This window comes from Heterocephalus glaber, unplaced genomic scaffold, assembly GCF_053883595.1.
Source record: "Heterocephalus glaber isolate CG9 unplaced genomic scaffold, H.glaber_assembly_v1.0 deba00001561, whole genome shotgun sequence".
Classification (NCBI taxonomy): domain Eukaryota; kingdom Metazoa; phylum Chordata; class Mammalia; order Rodentia; family Bathyergidae; genus Heterocephalus; species Heterocephalus glaber.
The window spans coordinates 4,549,930-4,577,773 of NW_028258349.1; the positions used below are offsets into that span (position 1 = coordinate 4,549,930).

Below are 27,844 nucleotides of genomic sequence, written 5' to 3' on the forward strand. Positions count from 1 at the left end.
GATGAAGAGGAACTGAACTCTCACTTATGCTGGAGGAAATGAAAAATATTACAGTCACCCACAGTTGGGCAATTTCTTACAAAGACAAACACACACTTATCATGACCCAGAAATCTCACTCTAAATTTTTTACATACTTTAAATGATAGTGTAAGTTCACACAAAAATCTGTATGTGGATATTTATGGATGTTTTATTTGTAATTGTACAAAACTTTAAACAAACCATTGACCCTCCCCTGGGTCAACTGTATCCATATAATTGAATTTTACTCAACAATTAAAAGGTATAAACTACAAACAAATATATAGATAAATGCTAACTGCTATTAGGATAGACTATTCTATATCTTGATTTATGTGGTAACATAACTCATACCTTTGTAAGAACTTCATTAATTTTAATGAATTTCATTGTACACATTTTATGCTATAATAAACACAGAATATGTTCAAGTTGGAACACATAATTGATATTTTTAATACTTATTTCATTTTCTTTTTAAAAATTTCTCTGAAATAATTAACCTTTGTTTATAATAAATAAAATGAAACTTTAAAAAAGACCCACAAATACTAATTCACCAATTTAAAAATTGTGCATTTCTTATCCATGAGGTTAATAATGAAGCTCCACCTTCTCAATTTTCTGTCTTTTTTTTTTTTTTTTTTTTGTACCAGGGATTGAACTCAGGTCCTTGTGCTTGCGCAGCAGGTGGCAAAACCACTGAGCTAAATCCCCAGCCCTCCACCTTCTCAATTACCTGATATTTGTACCAAGGAGGAGCTCTGATATGGCTTACGGGACAAGAATATAAAAGAGAGAGGTTGTGGAATTAGAGGATGAAGCTATTGAAGTGAAAACAAAATTAAAAAAGGAAAAACTTTTTGAGTAGACAGTCATTTCTTGCTTATACCATTTAGAGAAATGCTGTCCTTACAAGTTCAAATGAGAATCAGCATGATAAGGAAAGCAAAATCAATGGGCAAATCACTTCAGTGCTCATTCTCTAACTTAATCAGCATCATTTCCATTCTCAAGAACTGTAAATTATAGAAAGCTTACCTAAAGTAATATGAAGTACTAGTTTAGTTCATAATACATGTGTACATTAAAGTGGCTTTTTTCCTTAGTATCCCTAAGTCAAATTTGAATTTAGAGGAAATTTCAGCAGTCTGGAATTTCAGGAGGAAGTCTTTTCCTAGCCAAGTAACATTGTGATTTTGACCACTGTATTGAATTTCTGCAGTTCAGTTTTTTCAGTCTGGATGAGGAAACGATTTGATCACTTTTACACTTACTTCAGAATGTGGTTTCTCAAGTGACTAAAATAATCTTTAAAAAGAAATATTTTTATGTAATGTATTTACATAATATGTAATGTATTTACACATACAGTTAGGTATGTATGTAACTATGCATGTATAAATAAATACATACACATACATACATGTTATTAGAATAGTATCAGACAAGAAGATAGAAAAATGTCTAGTTACCCTCTAACCAACCCCCTACTATAATACAAGACATAAAATTAGGAAGGAGGTAATACATTGTTATTCCTTGGATCTTTGGCCCAGAGCATAATGGTAGAGCTTTAGTTACTTTTTTCTTAGATAAGTGGGGCATAAATGCCCTTGGTTCTTTATAGAAGTGAACTCTATTCTGTTCCTCAGAATTCTGACGTCAACATCACACTCTTCACTCTAAAACATATACCTCAAATTGGAACAGACTAGATTCTAAATCAAGCTCCAGGAAAGTGATTTTACCTTTATTTTGCCCCCTTCATATTGTGGAGTAAAAAGGAAAAAACAACTATCAAACTTTTAGAACTAATATAAAAACTGACTGACAAAAATAACTGCAAAATACCAGACACTAAATATATGATCAGTAAATAAAACAGCAAATATTAATTCTACATATCTGGTTTAGTTATTGAAAATTAACTTCAGGCTTGGCCTAACACAGATGTGGCTGGGACAGATTCTTGATGGATCCAAACACGTGGAATGTGAGAACCAGGAACGAAGGTGGGAGAGCTACTGAGGAGCCACTGGTGTTTGAGTAAATGATTGGAAACAGATATTTCACATCAGAAAGGGCCAGAATTTCTCCTGAACCACTAGTTCCACACAAATCATGAGAAGGCAGTCGTTTGGCAGACAAAGTACCCATTATGTCCTCTCCAGGAGAAAAATTCGGCTAAGATATTCTTGTCCTGAGCTAATTAACCCTTCTAGGACACAGCTTAGACTAAAGCTCAGACTGGATTTCAGCCCCTACCTATCCCTTAGCTTGGCTTCTCTGAACAGCACACAGCTTGTTCATTCCTCACCAGGCCTAGACCTTAAAGATCACACCTGAATATTACATTGACATATTGCTTTTAGCCTGGGTGCCCCAACCTGATTTGTGGGCCACAAACTGTTTGCTTAAAAGCAAGTGAAATATAGATTAAAGAGATGCCTGGAGAAGCACTACTTTAGAAAAGGTGTTTATTTTCTCAAATTATAAAATCTATAAATGCAAAATATGGAATTTAGAAAATATAAAACATGCATAAAGAAGAAGGTAAAAAGCATCTCTAAAAATCCATTTCTTAGAACTCTTTTTCCTTGTTTTCTTGCCTGTTTTGTTGCTTTTGTTTCTGTCCATATTTTTTGTTTTTGCTTTTTGTTTATTTGTTTTTGGTGATGGTAGTGGGGATTGAACCCAGGGTCTTTGCACTGAACTACATCCCTGGCCTTTTTAAAAAAACTTTTTGAGACAGGATCTTGTTAAGTCTCTAAGTTATCCAGGCTGGGCTTGAAATTTCAATCCTTGTACTTCAGCTTCCCAGAGTGCTAGGATTTTAGGCATGCAGTACCATGACCAGCTAAGAGCTGGTTTTTATATGATATATGTGTGCATATATCTTATATGATATATATATATATATATATATATATATATACACACACACACACACACACACACATATATTTTTCCTTCCTATACTTGGATCTTATCCTCATCAACATCATTATCAGTACCATCCAGGTTTTTGGGACTCCAGTGAAGTTTCCGTTTTAAAACCAGATTCAATTGGCTGTGTCTTGCTTTTCCTGGCTTTGATGACCTTAAAGAAGAGAGTGATAAAGACAGATCAGTTGGGATGCAGCTGCCCACGCATTTTTCCCTTCACTCAAAATAGGGCTTGTGGAAGATATTTTACAAAATAACACTAGGACTTACTTTACACAACCATGAGCCATATCCCTATTCTTGCCTTTCTCCCTCTGTCTCCTTTCAAGAATCCCTGTCCTTGGAGTCCCCCCACCCCCAGCTTAGGACCATGAAATGTGCTGATTACTCCTAATCAGTAGAAGTGCAGGTGGAAGAACAGGACAGAGGGGAAGAGGAGAGGGGCTGGTGTCGCCAAAATGGCAAGAGCTGGGTGGAGGGTTCTTACTGGGCAGGAGAGTGGGTGGAAGATACAAAGGCACTTCCTACTGTATCTGCTGTGAGGGAAGATTTGCAAGATTTTACCATGTGACTTGAAGACTGGAGAAATCTAAGAACAGGAGCACTTCTGTGTGCCTGAATAGGTCAGCAGCTACATTTGATCTGTTTTTGATTTGCTTTCCAAACTTAGCTGTCTTTAGTGTCCTATGAATCTACATGAATGTTTATATTAGTATGACAAAGAATGTGGACTTTGTCATGTAATATTTCTCTTAAGGCAGATACCCTTGTGTTCTAATTTTCTTAGAGCATCCTTGCTAACTTTGGTTTGCTATGAGCTCTGCTGATGAACCTTTGAGGCTGAAAGTATTTTCCCTATTTTATAGATGATGACCCTGAGATTCCTAGTATTTAAATCTTCAATTAACTGGAAAAATACGGAGCCAGAATATAAATAAATTTTCCTTAATTAAACCCAAATTCTTATTAAATTATCTGTCTGCTTTGATAAATAATTATTATTTAGTTTAGGGTAAACAGCTTTGAATGTCTCTGAATTTTTCTTCACTATAACTTAAATACCCTTATCAAAAAGAAGATGGAAACATACAAGAATGGACAAAGTGAGTTTTCTTCACTGGGTTGAACTGTATATAATAGTAGCAGTCTAGTTTTCTAAAGTACAATATAAAATATGTGAGTTTCCACCTAGGAGAATGATGTTCCCACAAGATGCTTACCTTGAGGTGACTATGAAGTACAGATCTCAGCTGCCAACTATCCACACTTTTGGCCACTTCAAAGCAAGTGAGGTTAAGTTTATCACCTTCCTCACAGTAGATATTGGCCAGTCGTCCATATACCACTACTTCCATCCTTCCTGTATTGTCTTGTATTTCATAAAAAATACATCCCTGCCTCACCTTTTTCTGCAAAAGAATATTAATATTTATCCGCTGAGAATTGTATCAGGAATTTTCACTTCTATGAGAAACACACACACAGTGGAAATGTTGGTTTCCAATAGGTAAATAGAACTGTAGGTTCAAAATTAGAAATACCAAATTGCTTAAGATATTTTGGTCAGCAAATCCTCTCTTTTGAAACCTTTCTGAAATTCTCCTTACTTTAAAGTCTATCTGCTCAATTTTTCTGGAAGAATTGATTATTTTTCTAATTTGTACTGCTTCCACATCAGCATACCTGAAATGTCTTACGGAGTCTAGATGGAGAGAATTCTGATTAGTTTGATAGGTTTCTTGCTATCTTCACAAGAACAGAAAAAGATGACAATGTGTCGTTCACTGGGGTCTGAGAAAGACTGCTGCAAATTTTCATTAAGTGGATTATGTTATCTCAATTATAGTTTCTTTTATCTTCTCCATTTATTCACTCTACTTCAATCTGTTCAAATATTAAATCCAGATCACCTGTCCCATTCTTTTGGTCTGTATCTAACTTACTTTACTAATTAAGCATGTACTTACATTCATTTAAATAGAATGTACAGAAAACAACACAGGTAAAAGTAAAAAACCACCCTCCAAGACAATATAATTGTGTGTGAAGTGGTACTTTGAAGAAACAGTTAAGTGTACCATATACAGGGAGGACGGGGACAGAAAGACACACCTTATGTCTAAGAATTCTCCAAACTTGGTAATTTATGGTGCCTATTTATAAATTGAGAGACACAGTACATTTCTCTAGTATAGTTACGATGAACCTTTTAAAGACTCCCCAAACTGAAACCCAAACCCCACTTATTTATCACAAAGTGCCAACACTGCAATTAAACCAGAATGCTGGCTTCTGGGGTGACGCTGGGGTGACGTGCTGACAGAGGGCTCTCCCCACCCACTGAGGCCTTTGCCATAGGTTTGGCACTGCTACTCTAGTCTCTTAACTTCTAAGTTTCTCTTATTATTTAGCACAGAAATCAGTTACCTAACAATTTCTTGATGAAAAGTAATGAATGAGAAGAAGTGACAGCAATTTAGAGAACACATGATCAGAATCCTAGCTTACTGTTGGACACAGTTGCATTCTAGGACACAGTTATCATTTGATTTCTTATTCTGGTTGTTACAACCAGAATCCAGTGTTGGGAGGCAACTCCTTATTCACAATTCAGTTGTCACTGATACAGATGGGGCTATGCTCCATCCTCTACCAAGCTGGCTATGAACTGATCAACATAGTTGATAAAATACTGAGGTTTCTTGGTAAATCTCATTCTAAAGAATTTCCATGGTGATACCTTGAGAAGAGAAATATTAAGAGCCTAGCTATCTCACATTCTGAAATGAGAAGACTCTACTCACCTGTCCCTGATAAGGGAGCCTTTTTTCCTGTGTTCAGTAAATTGATCAAATACAGTTGCCAGGTTATAACTTTAAAATCTGGATTTGCGGAAAAAATCTGACAAGTTAATGCTTTGACTTACCTTACACACCGTAAATATTCCATTCACATATGTTCCTTTACTCTGTGACCAAAGCTGGCGGATTTTAGGAGTTGCTTTGGCACGGTGAATCAGAGTAGGTAAGATTTCCATCTGTCGGTCAGCACTCACATTAGACACAGTGGAGGTTTTGTATACCTCTAGGAAGCCATCTCGACCAAAATAATCTGATATGGTAATGATATTTTTAGGGGTGAACTTGTCCTTAACTGTGATGTCAAAAACCTTCACTCGGAAGAATTCATTCTCAGTAGCCACCGTGGCATGAATTATCTTTTGCTCCTCTTCTCTGACTGCATACGTAAATGGTTCTGTCACTTTCAACACCATCACTTCTTTGGGGCCCTTCTGATAACCACATTCTTTGGAAGGTTCTGTGGGTACAGGCTTCAACTTTGGCTTCTACGTAGATGGTACACAATAAAACACAAGCACAATTAAGACAGAGAGTACACGGTCACTATCTAGTGACAGCCATCTCAGGCTCAATGTCTATGCCCAAGGAGCACCTTAGTCAGGTGGACCTGAGGAAAATCTAGACAACAATGTCTGACATGATATTACTTAGCTAACAGATGAAATGAAAAAAATGTTAGTAATATCAGCTGGTACTAATTCTAACCAGCAGGGATGTTTTAAAAGACTTAAATCACAAAGCCCTTTCCAACAAATCAGTGCTGTTTTGTATAAGGATTAGCAAAGCAGTTACTGGAAGAACCTCAAGAACTTTCTTAATCTGCACAGGGCCAGGCTAGATGCTCCCCAGCTTTTATAATAGCAGGCATTGAGGAGAATCATTGAAATGGAAGTTAGGCATGAAGGAACTTTGCTTCGAGCATCTGTATTTGCAGTGCTCTGCACTATTTCTGAGTTTCAGGAAAGCATTTTGAATTGGTTGAGAGGCTAACAATCTGGAAGAGGAAGTGTGGAGGCCACCATGGGAGTCCCAGAAGCCAGTAAGTGGAGGCAGGCTAGATGCTTCCATAGACCAGCAATGCTCAATGTGATCCAAGCTGAAAAATTATACAGACCATGCCCTGTGAGTGATGGGGCTTAACTCTGTCTTCTCCTCCATGTGGTCAAATGCTTCCTAACATCAGGAAAGTTCATTTCTTATAAAATTTAAGCAGTATCAGGGATACCGTTACTGTTCCTGTCATGACAGTGAGGTCAGCATCCTGAGAAAAAGTGCACAAGACTTAGGGAAGAAATTGTTACTCTATTTGTGGATGATAAAAGAGGATGCCAGGTACATATATTCTTATTATGCTTGTGGAAGGTATAGAGACACTAGAAATAATGAGTCAAATAATGTAGTTATTTTTATAAAATATAGAATAACCATGTAATTTTCGCATACAATGAAATAATTTTAGTCACTATTGGTTGGTTGAATGGCAATTCAAGATATTTCAAGTGATTTTTTAAAGAGCATGATTGAAAAATATATGTGATATTATCAAATCTGGAAGAAAATGATACCCTCTGGATATAAATAATAAAGAGAAAATAAAAAAGACCAAATGCCAAAATGTGGCATTTGATGAGAGACATTTAAATAGTTAAAATTTAATTTTTTTGTCTATGTATCTACTTAGAAAAATCTTAATTTTTCTAAGATGTTATTATTTGTATAAAAAAATGCAAAGGAAATAATTAGTGATAAATTTCATATCCTATTTTACCCTACGATACTGCTTTCATGGTGTACTGAAACAAAAATGCAAGCTAACATTTAAAAATAAAGTTAAACAAAGGAATGTCTAATAGTACACTTTATGAGGCAGGGATCATTAGGTGCTGAGTCATAGATTAACCCTAATGCATTAGGACAGAATAAGAGTTAGAATTCAAATTTAGATTAGTATCTCAAAATATACACTTCATGAAATGATTTGATTAAGTAAAGCTCATGGTGCTCAAGGATTATTGAGAAACTCTTCTAAAATTCTGTTAATCTCTGGAAAAATATTGTGGGAACAGAAAATTTACCATGGGTAAGGGACTGCTGGTTGTTGATCCTGGAAGCATCTGTGGAGTCTGGAGACTGCTAGATGGTCCTAGAGGAATATGAGGAGTCTGGAGACTGCTAGGTGGTGTTGTTAGAGGTGTCTGGAAATTACTTAATGCACTTGGAGGCATCCACAGATGCTGGAGATTGCTGGGTGGTTCTGGAGTCCCCTGAGCAGTCTGCAGACTGCTGGATGCTGCTGCTGGAGGCAACATACCGGTGTGGAGACTGTTGGATGGTTCTGGAGTCAACTTAGGTGTCTGCTGACTGCTGGATGGTGTTTCTGGAGCTACCTGAGGAGTCTGCAGAGTGGTGGGTGGTGTTGGCGTCATCTGAGGAGTATGGAGACTGCTGGGTGATGTGACTGAAAGCTTCTGAAGAGTTTGGGAACAGCTCTCAGTTGGAAGTGTGCTAGTTGTTGACAGTTCAATCTGTGATATCTTAATATCTTTGGTGGTTTCACAGGAATTAAAAATCTTACTTAAAGCACTACCTGTAGCTACATTTTCTAAGTAAGATTGGGGAGTATCTCTGCAATCATATATGTTGACTGCCTTCAGTTACACTGATGAAAATCCATTAAATATTCATGACATTTGGCCAGCTTGCCACAGCATTTCCCAGTTCCAGCATTCAGTAGTCTAATTTATTAAGTGCCATCTACTGAAGTGCCTCGCCTGGAGGTCTCCAACCACTCCAACGCATAACTCTTTGTCTATTTGAAATCATTTCAAAACAAAGTGGATGGATTTTAACACTTGTACACCTACTTCGGATTCAATCTATTGCATTAAATAAGCTTTAAAGTTCATTATAGCTGGATTTAAATCCTGGATCTAGTATCCACTACTTGTGAAAGATTTTAATCTCTATGCACCCTGGTTTCTCATATGTAGAATGGGACCTTCACCAGCATTTTCATATGGTTTTATAAAGAATAAGTGAGGTTATAAATATACAGCACATAGGATTTTAGAGTCCAGGGCTAAGTAAATGCTCATTAAACAGAAATATTTAAAAAAAATTTTTAAACAGAAATATTTTTGCCATTAATTTTTCTAAGGTCTACTAGGGATTTGTATAGCAACTCCAATGAAAAAGTATTTCATATTTTATTATGATTCTATTGATAGAAATATCATATGGAGGTGATAAGGGGAACACATTATAAAAAAAGCCTTTCTAATTCTGCCATGTATAATAATGAAATTTTAACAACAGGATCGTTTTGAGCTATATCTTCTAAAAACAAGTTGAATGTTCTCTTGTATCCACTGATCCTTTCTGGTTACCTCCCCACAGGCTCTACTCCTGGATCAACAAAGGACACTAATTTTCTTGAGGTCAGGAGTTATTTTGTGAGCACATACCTTTTAAATAACAATGCCTTAGGATCTAGTAGGATCTTCTGACAAATGAATGAGCAACTTGATTAAAGAAACAACTTGCACATAGCAGATTAAATAAGAAACTCTGTTAAGATTTCTGGAGCCACTTAGCCCACCAGAGAGAGGTCCCGGGTTGCTGGGAGCCCTGCTCCATCCAGCCCGTGCCTAGCACACTGGTGGGGACCAGCCAGAAGGTGAGGGCCCTTCGCCACTGGCCACACCCATGGCGGCAATCCGCTTAGTGCCTGCAGGACCCCCCTGTCCCCCCCCCCCCACCTCTGGCCTCCCGGCTGTACTGCTACCTGGTTCCACACTACAAAGACACAGGGGACACCAGACCACCATACTGGGTAAGTTGGAGGGATCATCACCTCCCATCAGAACCTGGACTATCTTCAGGGGAAGGGCAGCTGGAACCTGCAGTACAACCTTGCAGAGTTCAACCGTACAGGAGGACAGGGATCTCAACTTGGGACTTGCCACCAGAAATCTGCCTGAATCCCACAGGTCTGTGACTGGCTTGCTGAGACTCACTGACTTATATCTGGACACTGCTGCCCATGTTTGTCTACTGTGACAGCAGAGACATAACCTGAAGGAGGCCCTTTATTTTCATTTTTATTTTTTATTTTACAAAATTAGTATTATTTGGGGTTTTTTGCTCTTATTTTTTAATTTTTTTCTACTCTTTTCAAATTTTTTATTTTTCTCTTCTTTTTTTCTTTCTTTTCTCTTTCCTTTCTCTCACACTCACTCTCTTGCTATCCTACATTTTCTTCATCTCCCTTTATGTTCCTGTTCTGGCCCTAATTAGGATTTCTTCTTTATTTTTCTTTTATTCTCTTTTTGCTTCTCTCACCTGTGTCCTCTTGCCTCACTGTTAACCTTCCCCTATCATTCTACATATCTATCCTTCCCTCCCCAACTCTTTCTAACTCCCCATCTGGAAGGGTAAAGTTGCTATGTTGAAGAGTTTATTCACTATGAACATATGTTGGGTTGGACCATGATTTTGATTTAATTCACACAGTTAAAGGTGATAGATTAATAACTACTGCAAACTGTCATTTTCTAAGATGTACTTGATGCTATGGTGTTGCTGATTGCTGGGCTAAGGTGTTGTGATTGATCTACTCAGTTATCCTTCCTGGTATAATGAAAATGAGATAGTCTCAGAGTCATTAGAGACTCAAAACCTAAAGACCAGCTATATCTGGAAGACACCTCTGAGAAGCAATCATTCCATAAAGGTTCTAATTACAAGCAACAAAGATACTTACAATAAGCAATTTCAAAGTATCAACCCAGGAATTAAACCAAGGACAGTACTGAAAACAAAAATGAGAAGACATTTAAGCAAAGCACAAACTCAGACTTCCAACCCACCAAGGATAAACTATGGGGGAAATGAGGTGCAAAAGTGTGATAATCAACCATTTGGATACCCTGAACTTATAGCACAGGAAGTAACAAAACAGATGAATGAGGCTTTAGAAAAATTCAAAGCAGAAATAATCTCCCAGATAACTACAGAGATGGTGAGTAGAGTGAAAGGCATGATTAGAGGCTCTAGAACAGACACAGGTAAAAAAATAGATGAGCTCAGAAACATGCTGGAAGCCATGAATTCCCAGCATAAGAAATAAATGGAAACCATGATCACCCAACATAAGAAAGAAATGGAATCCATGAAACAAATTCAAACAGATATTCAGGAGATTAAAAACTCCACTGAAAGTGTGCACAGCAGATTAAGGGAATCTGAAAATAGAATATCAGATATAGAAGACAGGATTGTGGTTAAGGACCATGAAAACAGAGATTTCTTAAAAATAGTAAGGTACCACGAGATATCAATCCAACAGTGGCTAGATGATGCAAAGAAGAATAACATAAGCCTGATAGGAGTCCATGAAAAAACAGGAGAAAGGACAATTGATGTAAAAAAAGAAACTATTCACAGAAGTAATAGTAGACAACTTCTCAGACAGAAGCAGAGAATTGGACATACAGATAAGTGAGGCATATAGAACTCTAATTAGCCACTATCAAAAAAAGATCTACACCTAGACATGTAACAGTCAAGATCCCAGAAACCCAACACAAGAACAAAATCCTACAAGCAATTAGAGAAAAGAAACAAATTACCTACAAAGGAAAGCCCATCAGAATCACATCAGACTTCTCAACACAAACCCTCAACTGAAGGAGAGCCTGGAGTGAAGTATGTCAAGCCCTAAAAGAAAATAACTTCCAACCCAGACTGTTGTATCCTGCAAAATTATCTTTCAAAATCAATGTGGAAATTAGATACTTCCACGACAAAGAACACCTGAGAAATTTCATGAACACCAAACCAACACTCCGAGCAATTCTAAACAATATCTTAGAAAAAAACAATGAAGGTCACAACTTCATATGGCCCAACAAAGGTAAGCCACCAGGCAAGGTAAGAAACTAAGGGGAAAGGTGGAAAAATAAGAAATAAAAGAGTCAACAAAAGTAAAACATCATGACAAGGATGAGTCAATATCTATCAATTATAACTATCAATGTTAATGGCCTCAATTCACCAATCAAAAGAAATACACTGGCAAAATGGATTAAGAAGCAAAATCCAACAATATGCTATATACAAGAAACACACCTAACTCAAAAATAAATTCATAGACTGAAAGTAAAAGGATGGAATACAGTTCTCCATGCCACAGGAACACAGAAAAAAGCAGGGGTAGCAATCTTATTTGCAGACAAAGTAGATTTCAAACCAAAACTAATTAAGAAAGACAAAGATGGTCACCACACCCTCGTGAAGGGAACAATCCAAGAGGATGAAATGACAATCATAAATATATATGCACCAAAAATGAATGCCCCCAACTATACAAAACAAATATTAATGCACATGAAAAACCAAATAAGCACTGATACAATTGTATTGGGGGACCTCAATACCCCACTATAACAAATAGACAGATCATGTAGACAAAAAATTAACAACGAAATTCTAGAACTGAACCAAGCTATTGAACAAATGGACTTAACAGATGTTTACAGAGAGTTCCACCCCACAAAATCAGAATATACATTCTTTTCAGCTGCACACAGGTCATTCTCCAAAATAGACCACATGCTAGCTCATAGGACACGTCTAAGTAAATGTAAAAGAATTGAAGTTAACCCCTGTATATTATCAAATGATAGTGCAATAAAATTGGAAGTCAATAACATAAAAAAATGCAAAACCCCCACAAACACATGGAAACTGAATAACACCCTCTTGAAAAACCAATGGGTCACAGAGGAAATTAAATAAGAAATTAGACAGTTTCTACAAGTAAATGACAATGCCAGTACAACATACAGGAATCTATGGGACACAAAGAAAGCAGTTCTACATGGGAAATTCATAGCAGTGAATGCCTATATTAGGAAAAGAGAGAGAACTCAAATAAATAACTTAATGTAGAACCTCAAGCTCCTAGAAAAAGAAGAGCATAGCAAACGCAAAGTTCGTACAAGAGAGGAAAGCATAAGATCAGAGCAGAAATCAATGCAATGGAGACAAAGAGAATGATGCAAAAAATTAAGGAACCAAAGAGTTGGTTTTTTGAAAGAATAAATAAAATAGATAAATCCTTAGCCAACCTTATCAAAAAAAGGAAAGAAAAGACTCAAATCTATGCAATTAAGAATGAAAAAGGTGAAGTCACAACAGATCCAACAGAAATCCAGAGGATCATTAATGCCTATTTCGAGAACCTGTACTCTAATAAAATGGAAAACACAGAAGAAATGGACAGATTCCTAGATATATACGAATTGCAAAGTTAAATGAAGAAGATACAGAAATTCTAAACACCCCATTACTATGAGTGAAATTAAAAATGTAATAAAAAATTTACCAACAAAGAAAAGCCCAGGTCCAGATGGCTTCACTGCTGAATTGTATAAGACATTAAAAGTAGAACTATCACCATTACTCTTTAAACTCATCCAGGAAATTGAAAGGGAAGCAAGGCTTTCAAATTCATTCCTGGAAGCAAGTGTTACTTTGATTCCAAAATCAGGGAAAGACCCAACCCAAAAAGAGAAGTACAGGCCAATCTCCCTAATGAAAATAGATGCAAAAATCCTCAACAAGATACTGGCAAACAGAATACAGAGTGTCACTGAGAAGATCATACACCCTGACCAAGTCAGATTTATCCCACGTTTGCAAGGATGGTTCAACATCCGTAAATCAATAAATGTAATACACTATATTAACAGAGTCAAGGACAAAAACCATATGTTCATCACAATGGATGCAGAAGAGGCATTTGACAAAATCTAACACCCATTTATGATAAAAGCCCTAGTGAAATTTAGAATAGAAGGCCTTTATCTCAACCTGATTAAGGCTATCTATGAAAAGCCAACAGCCAACATCATACTAAATGGTCAAAAACTGAAAACTTTCATGCTAAAATCAGGAACAAGACAAGGATGCCCACTATCACCACTCACTGAGAGAGAAATTAGGGAAACAATCCCTTTTACGATAGCATCCAAAAAATTGAAATATCTAGGAATCAATCTAACAAAGGAAGCAAAAGACTTCTACACTGAAAACTACAGCACTCTGAAAAATGAGATCAAGGAGGATATAGGAAAATGGAAAGACATCCCTTGTTCCTGGGTAGGAAGAATCAATATAGTGAAAATGGCCATACTTCCAAAACTACTATATAGATTTAATGCAATGCTGATTGAAATTCCAACAATATACTTCACAGAACTAGAGAAAACAATCCAAAAATTCATTTGGAATCAGAAGAAATCTAGAATAGCAAAAGCAATTCTAGGCAACAGAGACATGGCTGGGGGTATCACAATCCCCAACTTGAAACTATACCACAGAGCTACTGTGTTAAAAACATCATGGTACTGGCAAAGAGACAAACCCAAGGATCAGTGGAATAGATTAGAAGGTGCAGAAATAACTCCAGACATATTCAGCCATCTCATCTTTGACAAAGGAGCCAACAACCCTCACTGGAGGAAAGATAACCTATTTAACAAATGGTGTTGGAAAAACTGGATTTCAACCTGCCAAAGATTAAAACTAGACCCATACCTATCACCATGCACTAAACTAAGATCGAAGTGGGTTAAAGATCTTAATATTAAGACAGTAACACTAAACTTGCTGGAAGATAGGTAGAACTCTTGAAGATATTGGCATAGGAAAAGACTTTATGAACAAAACCTAGGTAGCATGGGAACTAGCACAAAGAATCAACAACTGGGATCTCATCTTATTAAAAAGCTTCTGAACTGCAAGAGAAAGCAACAACAGAACTAAAAGACAACCTATAATGTGGGAAAAATTTTTTAGCAGATGTACCTTAGATAAAGGACTACTATCTGGAATATATAAAGAACTGAAAAAAATCAGACCTCTCAAATTCAAAAATGGGCATCTGAAATGAACAGATATTTCTCAGACAAAGAAGTAAAAGCACCAAATAAGCATATGAAAAAATGTTCAACATCACTGATCATTCAGGAGATGCAGATGAAAACAACACTGAGACTCCATCTCACCCCAGAAAGAATGGCTGCTATCAAGAAATCAACCAATAACAAATGCTGGCAGGGGTGTGAGGAGGAAGGAACCCTTCTCCATCATTGGTGGGAGTGCAGACTGGTGCAACCACTGTGGAAATCAGTATGGAGATACATCAAAGAACTAGTACTAGAGGACCCATTTGACCCAGCTATTCCCCTGCTGGGTATCTTCCCAAAAGCATTAAAAAAATCATACCACAGCGATATATGTGCACCCATGTTTATAGTGGCACAGTTTGTAATAGCTAAAGCTTGGAAGCAACCCAAGTCCCTTTCAACTGGAAACTGGATAAAGAAGATGTATTTTTTTTTAAATGGAGTACTACTCACCTATAAAGAATGAGAATCTAGAGACATTTATAGCTAAATGGATGCATATTGAGGCCATCCTCTTAAGTGAAATAAATAGGACACACGTGTAAATACTGAATAGTTTCTCTAGTGTGAGAAACTGAAAATAAGGGTTAAAATGATTAAAATGAATAACTGATAATTCGAAATAGGAAGAAAAAGTCCAAAGGGGCAGGGGTGGTGGGAGGGGAAGGGGGAAGGAAAGAAGTGAAAGGAAAAATTATGAGAAAAGAAAAAAAAATGGAAATGAAGTCTACGTAAATTTGGAAGGGTGGTGGGGGTGAAGGGTGCACAGGTAATGGGGAAAAAATAAGAACCAAGATACATCATGTACAGGTACTAGCACCCAATGATAAATGTAAATGTATTGTATACCTAAAATGTACAAATAAAAGAATTTAAGAAAAAAAAAGATTTCTGGAGATCCTTGAAATTGTGCTAAAGGAAGGTGAAAGGAATGGGAATAGCAAGCTGGTATCTTGGTTATGGAACTGCCTGAAGGGATTGGCAAAGGCCTCTGAAGAATTAGAGGACAGCCTTCCAGGAGCATGTGCTAGCTGTTGAAGGTTCTAGTTCCTAACTGATCCCGTGGCAACTTCTTCCTTTTGAAATCATCAGTTTTGATGATTATATCTTTTCTTTTCTAAAGCAAAATCCTTTTTTCCCTTTCTTAATGCTTTTCAATATCAGATGAACTATATCACTTCTCTGTCTCTGTCTGTCTCTCTTTCTCTCTCTCTCTCTCTCTCTCTCTCTCTCTCACACACACACACACACACACACACACGCATACACACTACCAGATCTTTTCTCTGTCAATTTTTAAATAATTTCACATATTCATATACCCCATACCTGATGCTTCTCCAGCTCTGGCTGTATTCAGGACTATAAACTTCATTCTGTGAATGTTGAAAACTCAGATAATTGAAATTCTGTGGTTCTGCTATAGACTCTAGATCTACCTCTGTGGTAAACTGGCCTATGCCAACTTTAACTTCACAGACAACACTAAGAGGTTTTTATTGGGAGAAAATACTACTAGACTATATAATAGGTTAGTCTTTGAAAAACCTTAGCTGCATTTATGTAAATTTAGTAACTAACCCCTTTACTATCTTGTATATTTGTCTGATAAAATCAGTTTCTATCATGTGTTCTTTGGGTCCAGGTACCCTAGAGCTCCATCCACAATGCTGTGTTTTTACCACGCTGGAGAGAGTTCCTGAAACTCACAATTCAAAAGGCAGGATTCTGCTCTCCTTGTAGCATGCAATAAACCTCAGATTTTTCAGGATTTTCAACAATAAACACACCCATTCAATAGCATTAGGTCACTCCAAGTACATTTTTATCCCTTGTAAATGCATTTATATTGACTATCTACAATTTAACTAATGGAAGCCCATTTTAATAGTCTATATCCAATATCAACTTGACATGGTTCTTACCACTTATAACATTTCTTCATCTATCTCATCAGATGTCATTTGTTGATAGAGTTGTGGATGAAGGAGCTATCTGAAATTCCTGCCTCTGGTGTTATAGCATGCTGTTTAGAACACTCTGACCATACTTGGAACCTCATTCATAGTGGAAAGCTTACAGAACCTAGCTATGAAGACAAAACCCAAACATAACACTATTTAGCCATAAAGTTGAAAAAAAATCAAGTTACATTGTAACATCTTCACTCTGACTGGGTAGGCAATATATATCACATGATACTTGAGTTTTAGAATTCACTAATGCTGGACTGGAATTCTGACTTTTATATTCGCTATGTGTGTGAACCTGGAAAAATGTTTAGTCTATGAACTTCAGTTTTCTCATATGTGAAATAGGAATAGCAAAAGCATCCTGATGTGATGTTACAAGAAATAATGAGATTTAAAAGAAAATTTGGTGCTGAGGACCGAACCCAAGGCCTCCTGCTTGGTAGACAAGAGTTCTACCACTGTGCTAAATCCCTAGCCCCTTTTTCTTTTTTTTAATATAATGTGAAATAGGAAGAAAAAGTTCAAATGGAAGAGGATACTAGGGAGAGGGGAGGAGGAAAAGAAGAAAGAGAAAAGGGAAAAAAGCAAGAAAAGAAAAATACAATTGAAACAAAGCTTTTGTAAATGAGGGAAGAGGGGTGGAAGCAGGGGAGGGGAATCACTACCTCAGCCTTTTCATGAATTATGGCTGTATATGTTTGTTGTCTGCTTCACAGGAGATATAGAAACATAAACCAAAGATAACATCACTCTGATTCTGGGTTAGACTCCAGAAACTAAAAGAATGCATAGTATAGAGGGCATAATTGGGCCTTATGATGTAGAAGACCAAGGCTTTCTTCCTCACGTAGTAAGGTACAGATTGATCAGGGACATTATTTTTGCAGGACTCTTACGGAAGAGGCTGGATTCCAAAGGAGAAATGGTGTGTTCAGGTGTGAGGGATCAAAGAAGAAGAAGAAGTGTCATCCTTGGATCCTGTGATCCAGCATGTCCGGGAAGAGCAGAATGGTTTCTGTCTAGCAAAAATGATTTCATCACATATTTAAACAGATAGGATTTTAGAAAGTGCCCCTTCCAAGCCTGTATACAAAGAAAATATAGAGTTGTCTTGGGATGGCCGTATGTCATTGTAGTAGCAGAGAGATAGTGGGCCTGAAGTTTCAACAGCTCCATGGCCACCTGGGCCAAGAAATGAACAGAAATAGATTGCTAGCTCTGTCCCATAAAGGCTTCGCAAGGAATTATGAGTTAATGGATCTGATGAAAACAACAACAATAAATCATAATTTGTGAAACTATGTATATAGAAAGTCTCTTCCATTATTGTGTGAAATGGTGATTAAAGCTGTACTTTGAGTTACAGGGTAGCTTGAGGCTTGGATGAAAAACTGTATTAGAGAATATTGGTATCAATTTTTCTTTGCCTATTCCTCAAATTGTCTACCTATTCATATCAGAAACCAGCATTTTAGTTTTGGGTACAAATAACAACATGGGTCATATCTGGGTAGAAGAAATGGCAGATTAGGATAAGAATTGAAACCTGTCTATGCATTCATTTCCTCTCCTTTCTCCTTCTTTTCAGGGTAGATTTCCAACAATGAAGGGCATATGTCACACATGTGACTGAGAAATCTGACTTGGAAATAGCAGGGAATGCTGGAAAAAAAACCTGCATACGGTCAGTGAGCAAAGAAAGGAAAGAGGGCAGAACAAAACTGGAATGTGGAAAAGTGAACACACTCATGTTCATTTCTCCTCATCTACTCACTTTCTCCCTCTCTTCCTACTCAACATAAGGCAGTAACCCTTTTGAAATCAGAAGTAATTTTATAAACATATACTTTGTAATTTGAAGTGTTAAAATCTACCAATGTCTCAAAATATATACCTGATGAATTATTATATTAAATAAAATAAATGCATTGTATAGAATTTGGGTTAGATGATCAGCTCTTTCAAGTTTATGATGATCCTTGATATTATGCTAAACAGGAAAAGAGAAAGGGAGCAGGAAGCTAATACCTGGGTGGAGGAGCTCCTGGAAGAGATGGGTGGAGGCTTGTGTGGCGTCTGCAGACCTGTGCTGGCAGCAGAAGTTTCTGGAAGCAGGCCCATTTTCTGGTCTACCATGTTTTTTTGCAAGTCATCCATTTTCTTGGTTGACTTTTTCTTTTTCTGAAGAAAAACAGATTTTCCACCTTATTGCTGGATAACAATTTCCAATTTTAGTATATGTGCTGCTGAAGCGAGCACTGGATAATGATTTTAATAATCACACACAGAACATCTTTTCTTTCTTTTCATATAGAATCTTTACTTTCTGATTTTTTTCTGGAATACTAGGATATGTTCTTATACCCTTACCACCTACCCTCCTCCCAAACCATCCAGGATTACAAACTTCACTCTCCAAATATTAAAAGCTCACATTAAGTTTCACTGGCTTGGGATAGAAGCAATCTGGGTTCTGTATTTGGTGCACATTGACTTAAGACAATTGATCAAATACAAATTTTATGGTGAACTAATCCTTTCAGGCTATCTCACAAGGAAATCTCACAAAATATCAGTTATAGTTATGAACTTATTTTTTTTTTTTGCTTAAATTCTTTTATTGGTACATTTCAGGTATACAATACGTTCACATTTATCATTGGGTGCTTGTACCTGTACATAATGTATATTGGTTCTTATTTTTTTCCCATTCCCTGTGCTCCCTCCCCCTCCCTATTTACAAACACTTTGTTTCCATTTTTTCCTTTTCTCATAATTTTTCCTTTCCCTTCTTTCCTTTCCCCTTCCCCTCCCACTTCCCCTACCCCTTTGGACCTTTTCTTCCTATTTCAAATTATCAATTATTCATTTTAATCATGTTAATCCTTATTTACACTTTCAGTTTATCACACTAGAGAAACTACTTGGTATTTACACATGTGTGTCCTATTTATTTCACTTAAGAGGATCACCTCAATGGGCATCCATTTAGCTATAAATGTCTCTAGTTTCTCGTTCTTTATGGCTGAGTAGCACTCCATTTTATAAAAAACCCCACATCTTCTTTATCCAGTTTCCAGTTGATGGGGACTTGGGCTGTTTTCAAGCTTTAGCTATTACAAACTGTGCCACTATAAACATGGGTGCACATATATTGCTGTGGTATGATTCTTTTAATTCTTTTGGGAAGATACCCAGCAGGGGAATAGCTGGATCAAATGGGACCTCTAGTCCTAGTTCTTTGAGATATCTCCATACTGATTTCCACAGTGGTTGCACCAGTCTGCACTCCCACCAATGGAGAAGGGTTCCTTCCTCCTCACACCCCTGCCAGCATTTATTGGTTGATTTCTTGATAGCAGCCGTTCTTTCTGGGGTGAGGTGGAATCTCAGTGTTGTTTTCATCTGCATCTCCTGAATGACCAGTGATGTTGAACATTTTTTCATATGCTTATTTGGTGCTTTTACTTCTTTGTCTGAGAAATATCTGTTCATTTCAGATGCCCATTTTTGAATTGGGTCTTTGAATTTTAGGGGTCTGATTTTTTTTCAATTCTTTATATATTCTAGATAGTAGTCCTTTGTCTGAGGTACAGCTGCTAAAAATTTTTTCCCCACATTGTACGTTGTCTCTTAGCTCTGTTGGTGGTTTCTCTTGCAGTGCAGAAGCTTTTTAATAATATGAGAACCCAGTTGTTGATTCTTTGGGCTAGTTTCCGTGTTACTGTGGTTTTTGAACTTATTTTTTTTATTTATAAGATATTTATTGGTACATTTTAGGTATACAACACATTTACATTTATCATTGGGTGCTTGTACCTGAACATGATGTATCTTGGTTCTTATTTTTTCCTCATTACCTGTGCGCACAGGGGGTGAACTTATTTTTTAAAGTAACACTTTCTCATCAAGAAAACTGGTTCATGATACCTATTCTTCAAAATCCAAAACAAACAAATGACACTCAATTTCCTCAATTTTTTGGTAGATTATTGGAGGATATATGGATCCTTGGGACTAACAACAATAATAACAATAATAGGAAAACAAAACCAAAAAATGAGTCTTTTTCTATAGGAAGTGAGCACGTGTGAGCTGGTAGTGAGCATGTAGCTTGGGTCAAAGCAAAGCTTGATTTTTGAGTTAGAAACTACATTCAAGAGTGTCAATTTAGCTTCTGCTCTGAACTTCTTTTCCGGCGGTCTTGTGCTCATTCATCCTAGATGTAGCTTCCATATTCCCGGGTTGCAAGTATTCATAGCAATCACATTAGGGTAGAACAAAAAGGACTTAACAAAAAGCAGATTTTGATAGGGGTTGATGGATACATATGTGAATTCCTTTTTCTACCTTTGTTTTCTCTTCCCTTGGGACAGCATACCTATAATCTGTCATGTTTTCTTTTTCTAAAAGAACTTTTTTCTTTTTTCTCTTGATATTTCATTTTATTTTTTGGTGCTAGGGACTGAACGAAAGGCCTCATGTACACTAAGCACATATACACATTTTTCCCCACTAGCCAACACTCCCAGCCCTTGGTAATTCTTTTCTTTTTCAGTATTTGGGATCAAATCCTTGGTGCCTCATGTTTACAAACCACACACTCTACCACTGAGCTATATCCCCAGCCCCAGAATGATTTTTTGTTTTGTTTTGTTTTTGTTTTTTGGTACCGGGGAGCGAACTCAGGTCCTTGAGCTTGCGCAGCAGGCGGCAAAACCACTCATCTAAATCCCCGGTCCAAAATAGTCTTATTAATTTTTTTTTTTTTTTGGTACCAGGGATCGAACTCTGGTCCTCGCGCTTTTGAGGCAGGCGGCAGAACCCCAGAATGATTTTTAATGTTAGATAAAGCACACTATCTTTAATATTGAGAAAATCCACTCTTTATTAGTGGATTCTAATTATACTAAAAATTACACTCTAGGAAACACCAGGGAGTCACAGTCCATCTTCTGAAGAGATGGTCAGAGGCAGGCATATACAGTTGTTGTTTCATACAGAGTAGAAGTACTTTATGTATGTCATGTCTTTACCCCTCTCTGTGATGATGGAAGAACAGGAGATTTGTGTTCAGAAAGTCCATGTTTGCATTTAGTCTCTTTTAATAGGCTTTGTTGAGCCATTTCCCTAAGCTGACTATTTCATTACATAATTAAACAAGGCATAATGTATTCATATTTCTATCATAGGGAATTATACTACACAAGTTAAAGAGCATTGCGGTCCCGAAACCAAATAAACAAACAACAACTGTGGATTTTCTGACTCTGAACCTCATTTTCACTAAATAAGTAAGTGTTCATCAAAAGGTAAGATGTGAGAGAGCCATCAAAGCTGCTTTCCCATGGGGGCTTAGCCATCCTACCTTTGACAAAGGCACATCCTTTGATTCTGGTTTCACAGATTCTTCTTCTGTGTTAAGCAAAGATTGAGTACTACTGGATTCATCCTGCTTGCTTCTTTTCACTGCATGTTTTTCTTTTCCTTTGCATTTCATTTTAAGTAATACTGTAAAAGAAAATACAATAAACTGAGGGGAGGTGGTCTAAAATAGCCAATACTATTTCCTCCCAGTTTCTGTTTGTGTCTAGGTCAGCTCCTCTATTGCATTCAGCCCAGGATGAACATGAGGTGGCCGACAGTGGTAATCTAGGCACAAGCACTGTCTCAGTGCTTTCCTTCTTTTCCCAGGTACAATTGGCACAGCTTTCCTACCCTGTGGATTTCATGTACCTTACCCTATATACTCTTTTGAAGACTCTAAAGTTTTCATGATGCTAATAACAGGTCATCTTCTGTAGAAGACCTTATCAAGTTTGAGGAACCAATTAAGAAATTATGATCTCATTTGTGCTGTGACAAAGTGATGATACTAGGCTTAAATATCTTGTATATATTTTTAAGCCCAGTGATTGTATAAGAGGAAATTTCTTCACATCTCTGAGACACAAGCTTTTATTTAAATACTGCCTCATATCTGTTGCCAGAGAAGATATTACAATGTATACATTTTTCTTAACTTTATTTTTTATTTTCTATTTTTTTCAATGTATCAGAAGCATTAGAATTGTTGAGAATTCATTCCACTTTTTTATTCCCATATCTCTTGTGGCCTCCCCAAAATCCTCTTCCTTAAATATATTAGTAGGAGAGGTATTCTCTACGTTGTCAGGTTGTTGGCATCTGAGTTACCACCATTGCTATGGATACTGGGGAATATGCCAGGGAATTGATGCCCATGACTAAGATGAGGTTCCAGTCAATATTGAGGAGGGTGCAACCTATTACCTTTTGCCTTCTCTTTTTCGAGAGTATCGACAATGCTTTGTAGATCGGACATCTTTTTAAAGAGTGATATCAGTTTTCCCAGTCCTGCATCATTTCGGAACTTTTTCTCCATCAGTTCAGCAAATTCAATTTTGTCACAATCTTCTTGCATCTTTTTAGTCAGTTTTAACTCACTGGACAGCAAAGACTTTACCATTTTAAAATGATAGTCACTGACAGGATGTAAGCCGTGCAGAAGAACAATATTCTTGAATTTATTTGCCATCTCTCAAATGATCGGTGAACCTACAAAAGAAAACTGGCATACAATATTCTGTTATACACATATACAGAGAATTTCAAAAATAGGGTATGCCTATGTATATGACTTATATCAGAGTGTGGTCCACAAGTCACAAGTGTGTGTGTAACAGAGACACTTAATTACCAGATGTTTCACTATAGAAAATGGATACAAAACTCCTGTTACACATTTCTAAGAAGTTCCTTGTGTCAGAGGTGGATGTGGTGGAAGAAAATCAGGAGATAGGCAGTTCTTATGGTGATTAGAGTATAGACTATGCAATGTCAAAGTCCCGAGCTCCTCTTTCTATTCTCTATTGGTTGGAGCCTATCCTTGGATGTCTGCCTATTGGCTCCTGACTCTTCCCACAACCATGCTCCTTGTCCACTTGGCTCTTTATTAATTACTCTCATTAGCACTGTATCTCCTATGGTGGTGGACCATGTTCTCTGTGTCCTCTCTACCCATCCCCTGTCACTGTCACCTGCTGGATGTCCACATGCTTTCCAGTGCAGAATCAAGTACTTATTGGCTGGAATTATTTTAACAGTTGCTTGATTTGTTTCCTTAATGAGTTTTTTCAATACAGCCAGTTTTCTATCTGGAAGCCATGGTTCAATCCTGCTGAAATTCTTTAATAATTCTCCAATTTCTTAGAAAAACAAAAGCAACAACAAAAATTTCCTTATTCCTTAAAATATCTTAGCAGGCCTGCTTAAATTTTTTGCATCTTTTTACCTCCTTACTTTTTGTATTCCTTACATCACATTCTTTTAATTTTTTTTTTTTTTTTTGGTACCGGGGATTGAACTTGGGTCCTCGCACTTGCGCAGCAGGTGGCGAAACCACTGAGCTAAATCCCCAGCAACGGGTTTTTTTGGGGGGTGCTTTTGGTCTTTTTTTTTTGTTTTGCTTTTTTTTTTTGGTACCAGGGATCGAACTCTGATCCTTGAGCTTATGCAGCAGGCAGCGAAACCACTGAGCTAAATCCCCAGCCCCTTGGTCTTTTTTTTTACTTTTCTTTTTTGGTACTGGGAATTGAACCCAGGGCCTCATGCTTGCCGGGCAGGTGCTGTGCGGCTGAGCTACATCCCCGGCCCTTACATCACATTCTTTAGAAATATACAACACTCTTTGCTTTGTCATATTTTACGTCTTTGCTAATTCCCTTTACTTTTCCTGGGAAATCATTCTCACATTTCTTGCTCTTATTACCTCCCATTACAACCTTTAAGACTCAACTGAGGTTTTGTCATCTTGAAGCTTCCAAAGTTCCCAAGTGGCCTGAGTGTTGCACCGCCAGACCTCTCCAGCAGGTGTGCACTTCTTTAATGACATTTGGTGTATGGTATGGATTCTAATTTTTTGCTTAAATATATGAGTGCTTTTAGTTTAGGAATCATGTGTTTGTGTATGTTTTGTGTAATTGAAATGTTCACATTTCTGAGGCTGTTAATTGCTTACTTCTTAAGGGAACAAACAAAACCTCAGATTGAAAGGCTCACTGAATGGAGGGAAAATCCACATTAAGACACACTGTAGTGTGTGAAATTAAAGAGTATTAAATGCAAAACAAATACTCTATACACCACCAGAAATAAAGAATAGATCATCTACAAAGATTCAAGAATAAACTGATTTCTCAACCGCAAAACATTGCAACTAGAGGAATAATTTTTATATAATACCGGGCCAAATCCCATATCTATTGCAAAACTAAAATGTTTTAAAAATAGAAAGATTTGATTGGTGACTTTGGCAACACAATTTAGTTGTGAAATATAACCAGATGTAAGATGACAGAAGGCTATGCATAATCTTTGTTCATTCCATTTAAATGAGAACATTCATATATGTTGTTGTTGAAGCATTATTGCTTTTGATTTTGGCATAATGATCCAGATCTCAATGGAATTTCTAGTAGTACAGTGTTTAGAATATATGCAATATAGTCTTCTGCAGCATGCAAATTCTGAATTTCAAAATAAATCTAGGCCAGGGCCAGGGATTTAGCTCAGTGGTGCCACTGCCTGCCTTGCAAGCACAAGGTCCTGAGTTTGATTCCCAGTACAAAAAAAAAATAAAAATATGCATATATATATATACACATATATATATATATACACATACATATCATATATATATATGTGTATATATATATATGGAGAGAGAGAGAGAGCTGCATGTACAGAAGAAGTACTCTCAATCTGTCTTGGGTGAAAAAAATTTGGAATGAAAATTTAGAACTACAAAAAATAATATTTAAACAGAAAGCATAAAAAACTATTTTCTGATACTAAAGGCCTTAACAGTTTTGAAAGGGAAAGACATACACAGAAACATTGATTGGAAGCAATAGCCAACAAGAAAATAATCAGCAAAGAATCCTGCAGGCCAAAATTAAGTAAAATGAAAACAGACTCGACTAGAGATGCCTGTGTCTTAAAAACAGGGCCCCGATGAAAGAGAAGAAAAACAGGAAATATAAATATGGGAAGAAGGAAGTAGAAAGACAGAAAGCTTCATCAATGTATTTGTTTTAAAGTATAAGAAACAGGTATAAGTTTAAAAAAGAAAGACAAGGAGAATATAGAAGTGTCATAACTTAAAGGGAAGACAGTAAAAACAAGTCAAAGTATGTAATTATAACATATACCTAAAGGGTCTAGCCAAGTACACAACAAATTATCAAATTTGACTTAAGACATCTATTTGTATGTTGTTAATAAAACTTTAAGTGAGGAAAAATGAAAAACAAATTATTATGCAAAGAATAACTAAGAGAGCCAGTTTATATTAATGTAGCTTTAAAGATAAAAAGTACTAAGATAAGATGAAAAGTATTATCAGATACCACATAATGACAAAAAGTTCAACTCCTAAGAAGATACATCAGCCTTACTTATGTATTTTTCTAATAATAATATTCTATTTGGTATTACTTTATGGTCCTTCATGGTATTATAAATAGTAGTATGGAATATATTTCTCTCTATACATCTGCACACATACAATACCCCCACCATATATAGAATATATCGTATAGTGCACATCAGCGCATGCACATATGTAAATGTGAAAGAACTACAAGAAAAGAATCACAATTTTATGGTAGGTATTGCAATATCTTTGTCAATTACTAAATGAACAAGGTCAAAAATCACAGTAAAGATTTAGAAGATGTAATATAATTGATAAACTTAAGATTTATCATACAGGTAAAAATTCTGAAATCAACATTTAAAATTTGACATTCTATTTAAATACTCATGAAATATTATAATAAGGTCTAGAGAAAGTCTTAAAAATTCTCAAAGTAGATAATAGAAATGTTTCTAATTGACTTCCCCACCTCTCAGTTACTTCCTGCCACCTAAGGGGAAAAAATAATGAACTAAAAATTGCTAAACCTATCCCAACTGAAATATTGCCCTTATTACCTGATGTAGAATTAAGTTAAATAAAAAGTTAAATATACTTATGAAAATATTATGACAAGTATTTAAATAACTGAATCTGAGAAATTTTCTACTATGTGTGTCCGTTCTCATGTTTTCTAAAATGGGCATAGTAGTATATAATAAAGCTTTATATCCAGATGTGCTTTTTATTTAATGTTATTATTTCATGATGCTTTTCATATCACTGCCATGTTACTATACTATTTCCTATAAAATTACTGTATTATAATTCCTCTAAATTCCCCAGCCAAGAAAACCAAAGTTCTCTTCCAAATATCAACTTAAGCCAACTCACACTTGGATCATTTATTTCATAATCTGGAACAGTCAAAATTTATTGCTCAGGCCTCAGTCGCTGAGGAACAAAGATATCTATTATTTTCCTAAGTGAACAATCAGAATCAAGCTATTGCAGCTGTTCCAAAATGCAGCTTATACTACTCTACTCCCCTCACCCACAAACCAGAAGAACCAACACCGATTTCCTTGGGTTATCTTGTGGATTTCTAGGAGAAATCTGGATATTCTCTACAAAACTACCGACGTGATTTACCTTCTTGGAAATTTCTTCAGCGGGAGATCCGGAACTGAGATTTTTAGCAACGCAGGAAGTGCTTGTTATGCTTGAATAAGAAGGTAAATCAGTAAAGGTCTCGGAAACTGAACAGAAAGATCTTGTAATTTTCTGAAATGCTAAGAAAATAAAGTATTTCTAAAGATAACAAGGAAAAATGATACCGGTAAGAATAATCCAATAATTTCAGGAGTGCTGAGCGGCTCACACTGAGGAAGCCCAGGGAAGGAGCGTGAGGCTCCTCCCATCCATCCCCTCAACTTTCGACTTCCTCTACAAGAGAAGCTGCAGTTTCTTTTCTGTAACATCTCAGTTATGAAGAAAAGTTAGAACTCAGTTATACTTAAATATTTTCATGCAAATCTGAAAAGATAAAAGAGGTTCCAACATTAGAATTTTCACATCCAACAGCCTCACACACAGGTTATTAGAAACCTGTATTCCTTTGAATGAAAG

General features: G+C 36.5%; 1 protein-coding gene across 9 annotated transcripts; it reads right to left on the reverse strand.

The window, feature by feature from the left end:
- Positions 1 to 644: 644 nt before the first annotated feature.
- LOC101704976 (interferon-activable protein 203) lies at positions 645 to 27,844 on the reverse strand. 9 transcript variants are annotated; one of them, XM_021239674.2, is made up of 10 exons: positions 27,553 to 27,844; positions 27,368 to 27,437; positions 23,838 to 24,005; positions 23,071 to 23,368; positions 22,148 to 22,290; positions 18,808 to 18,960; positions 7,910 to 8,302; positions 5,900 to 6,319; positions 4,194 to 4,382; positions 645 to 3,127 (listed from the first exon to the last, which is right to left on the reverse strand). In XM_021239674.2, exons 4-10 carry the CDS (start codon positions 23,333 to 23,335, stop codon positions 3,035 to 3,037), a joined length of 1,656 nt encoding a protein of 551 aa, XP_021095333.2. In that variant the 5' UTR covers positions 23,336 to 23,368; positions 23,838 to 24,005; positions 27,368 to 27,437; positions 27,553 to 27,844; the 3' UTR covers positions 645 to 3,034. The 9 variants fall into 9 exon arrangements, with proteins under 9 accessions (XP_021095333.2, XP_021095334.2, XP_021095332.2 ...); XM_021239675.2 differs by lacking the exon at positions 23,838 to 24,005 and having other exon boundaries at positions 23,071 to 23,355; XM_021239673.2 differs by lacking the exon at positions 23,838 to 24,005.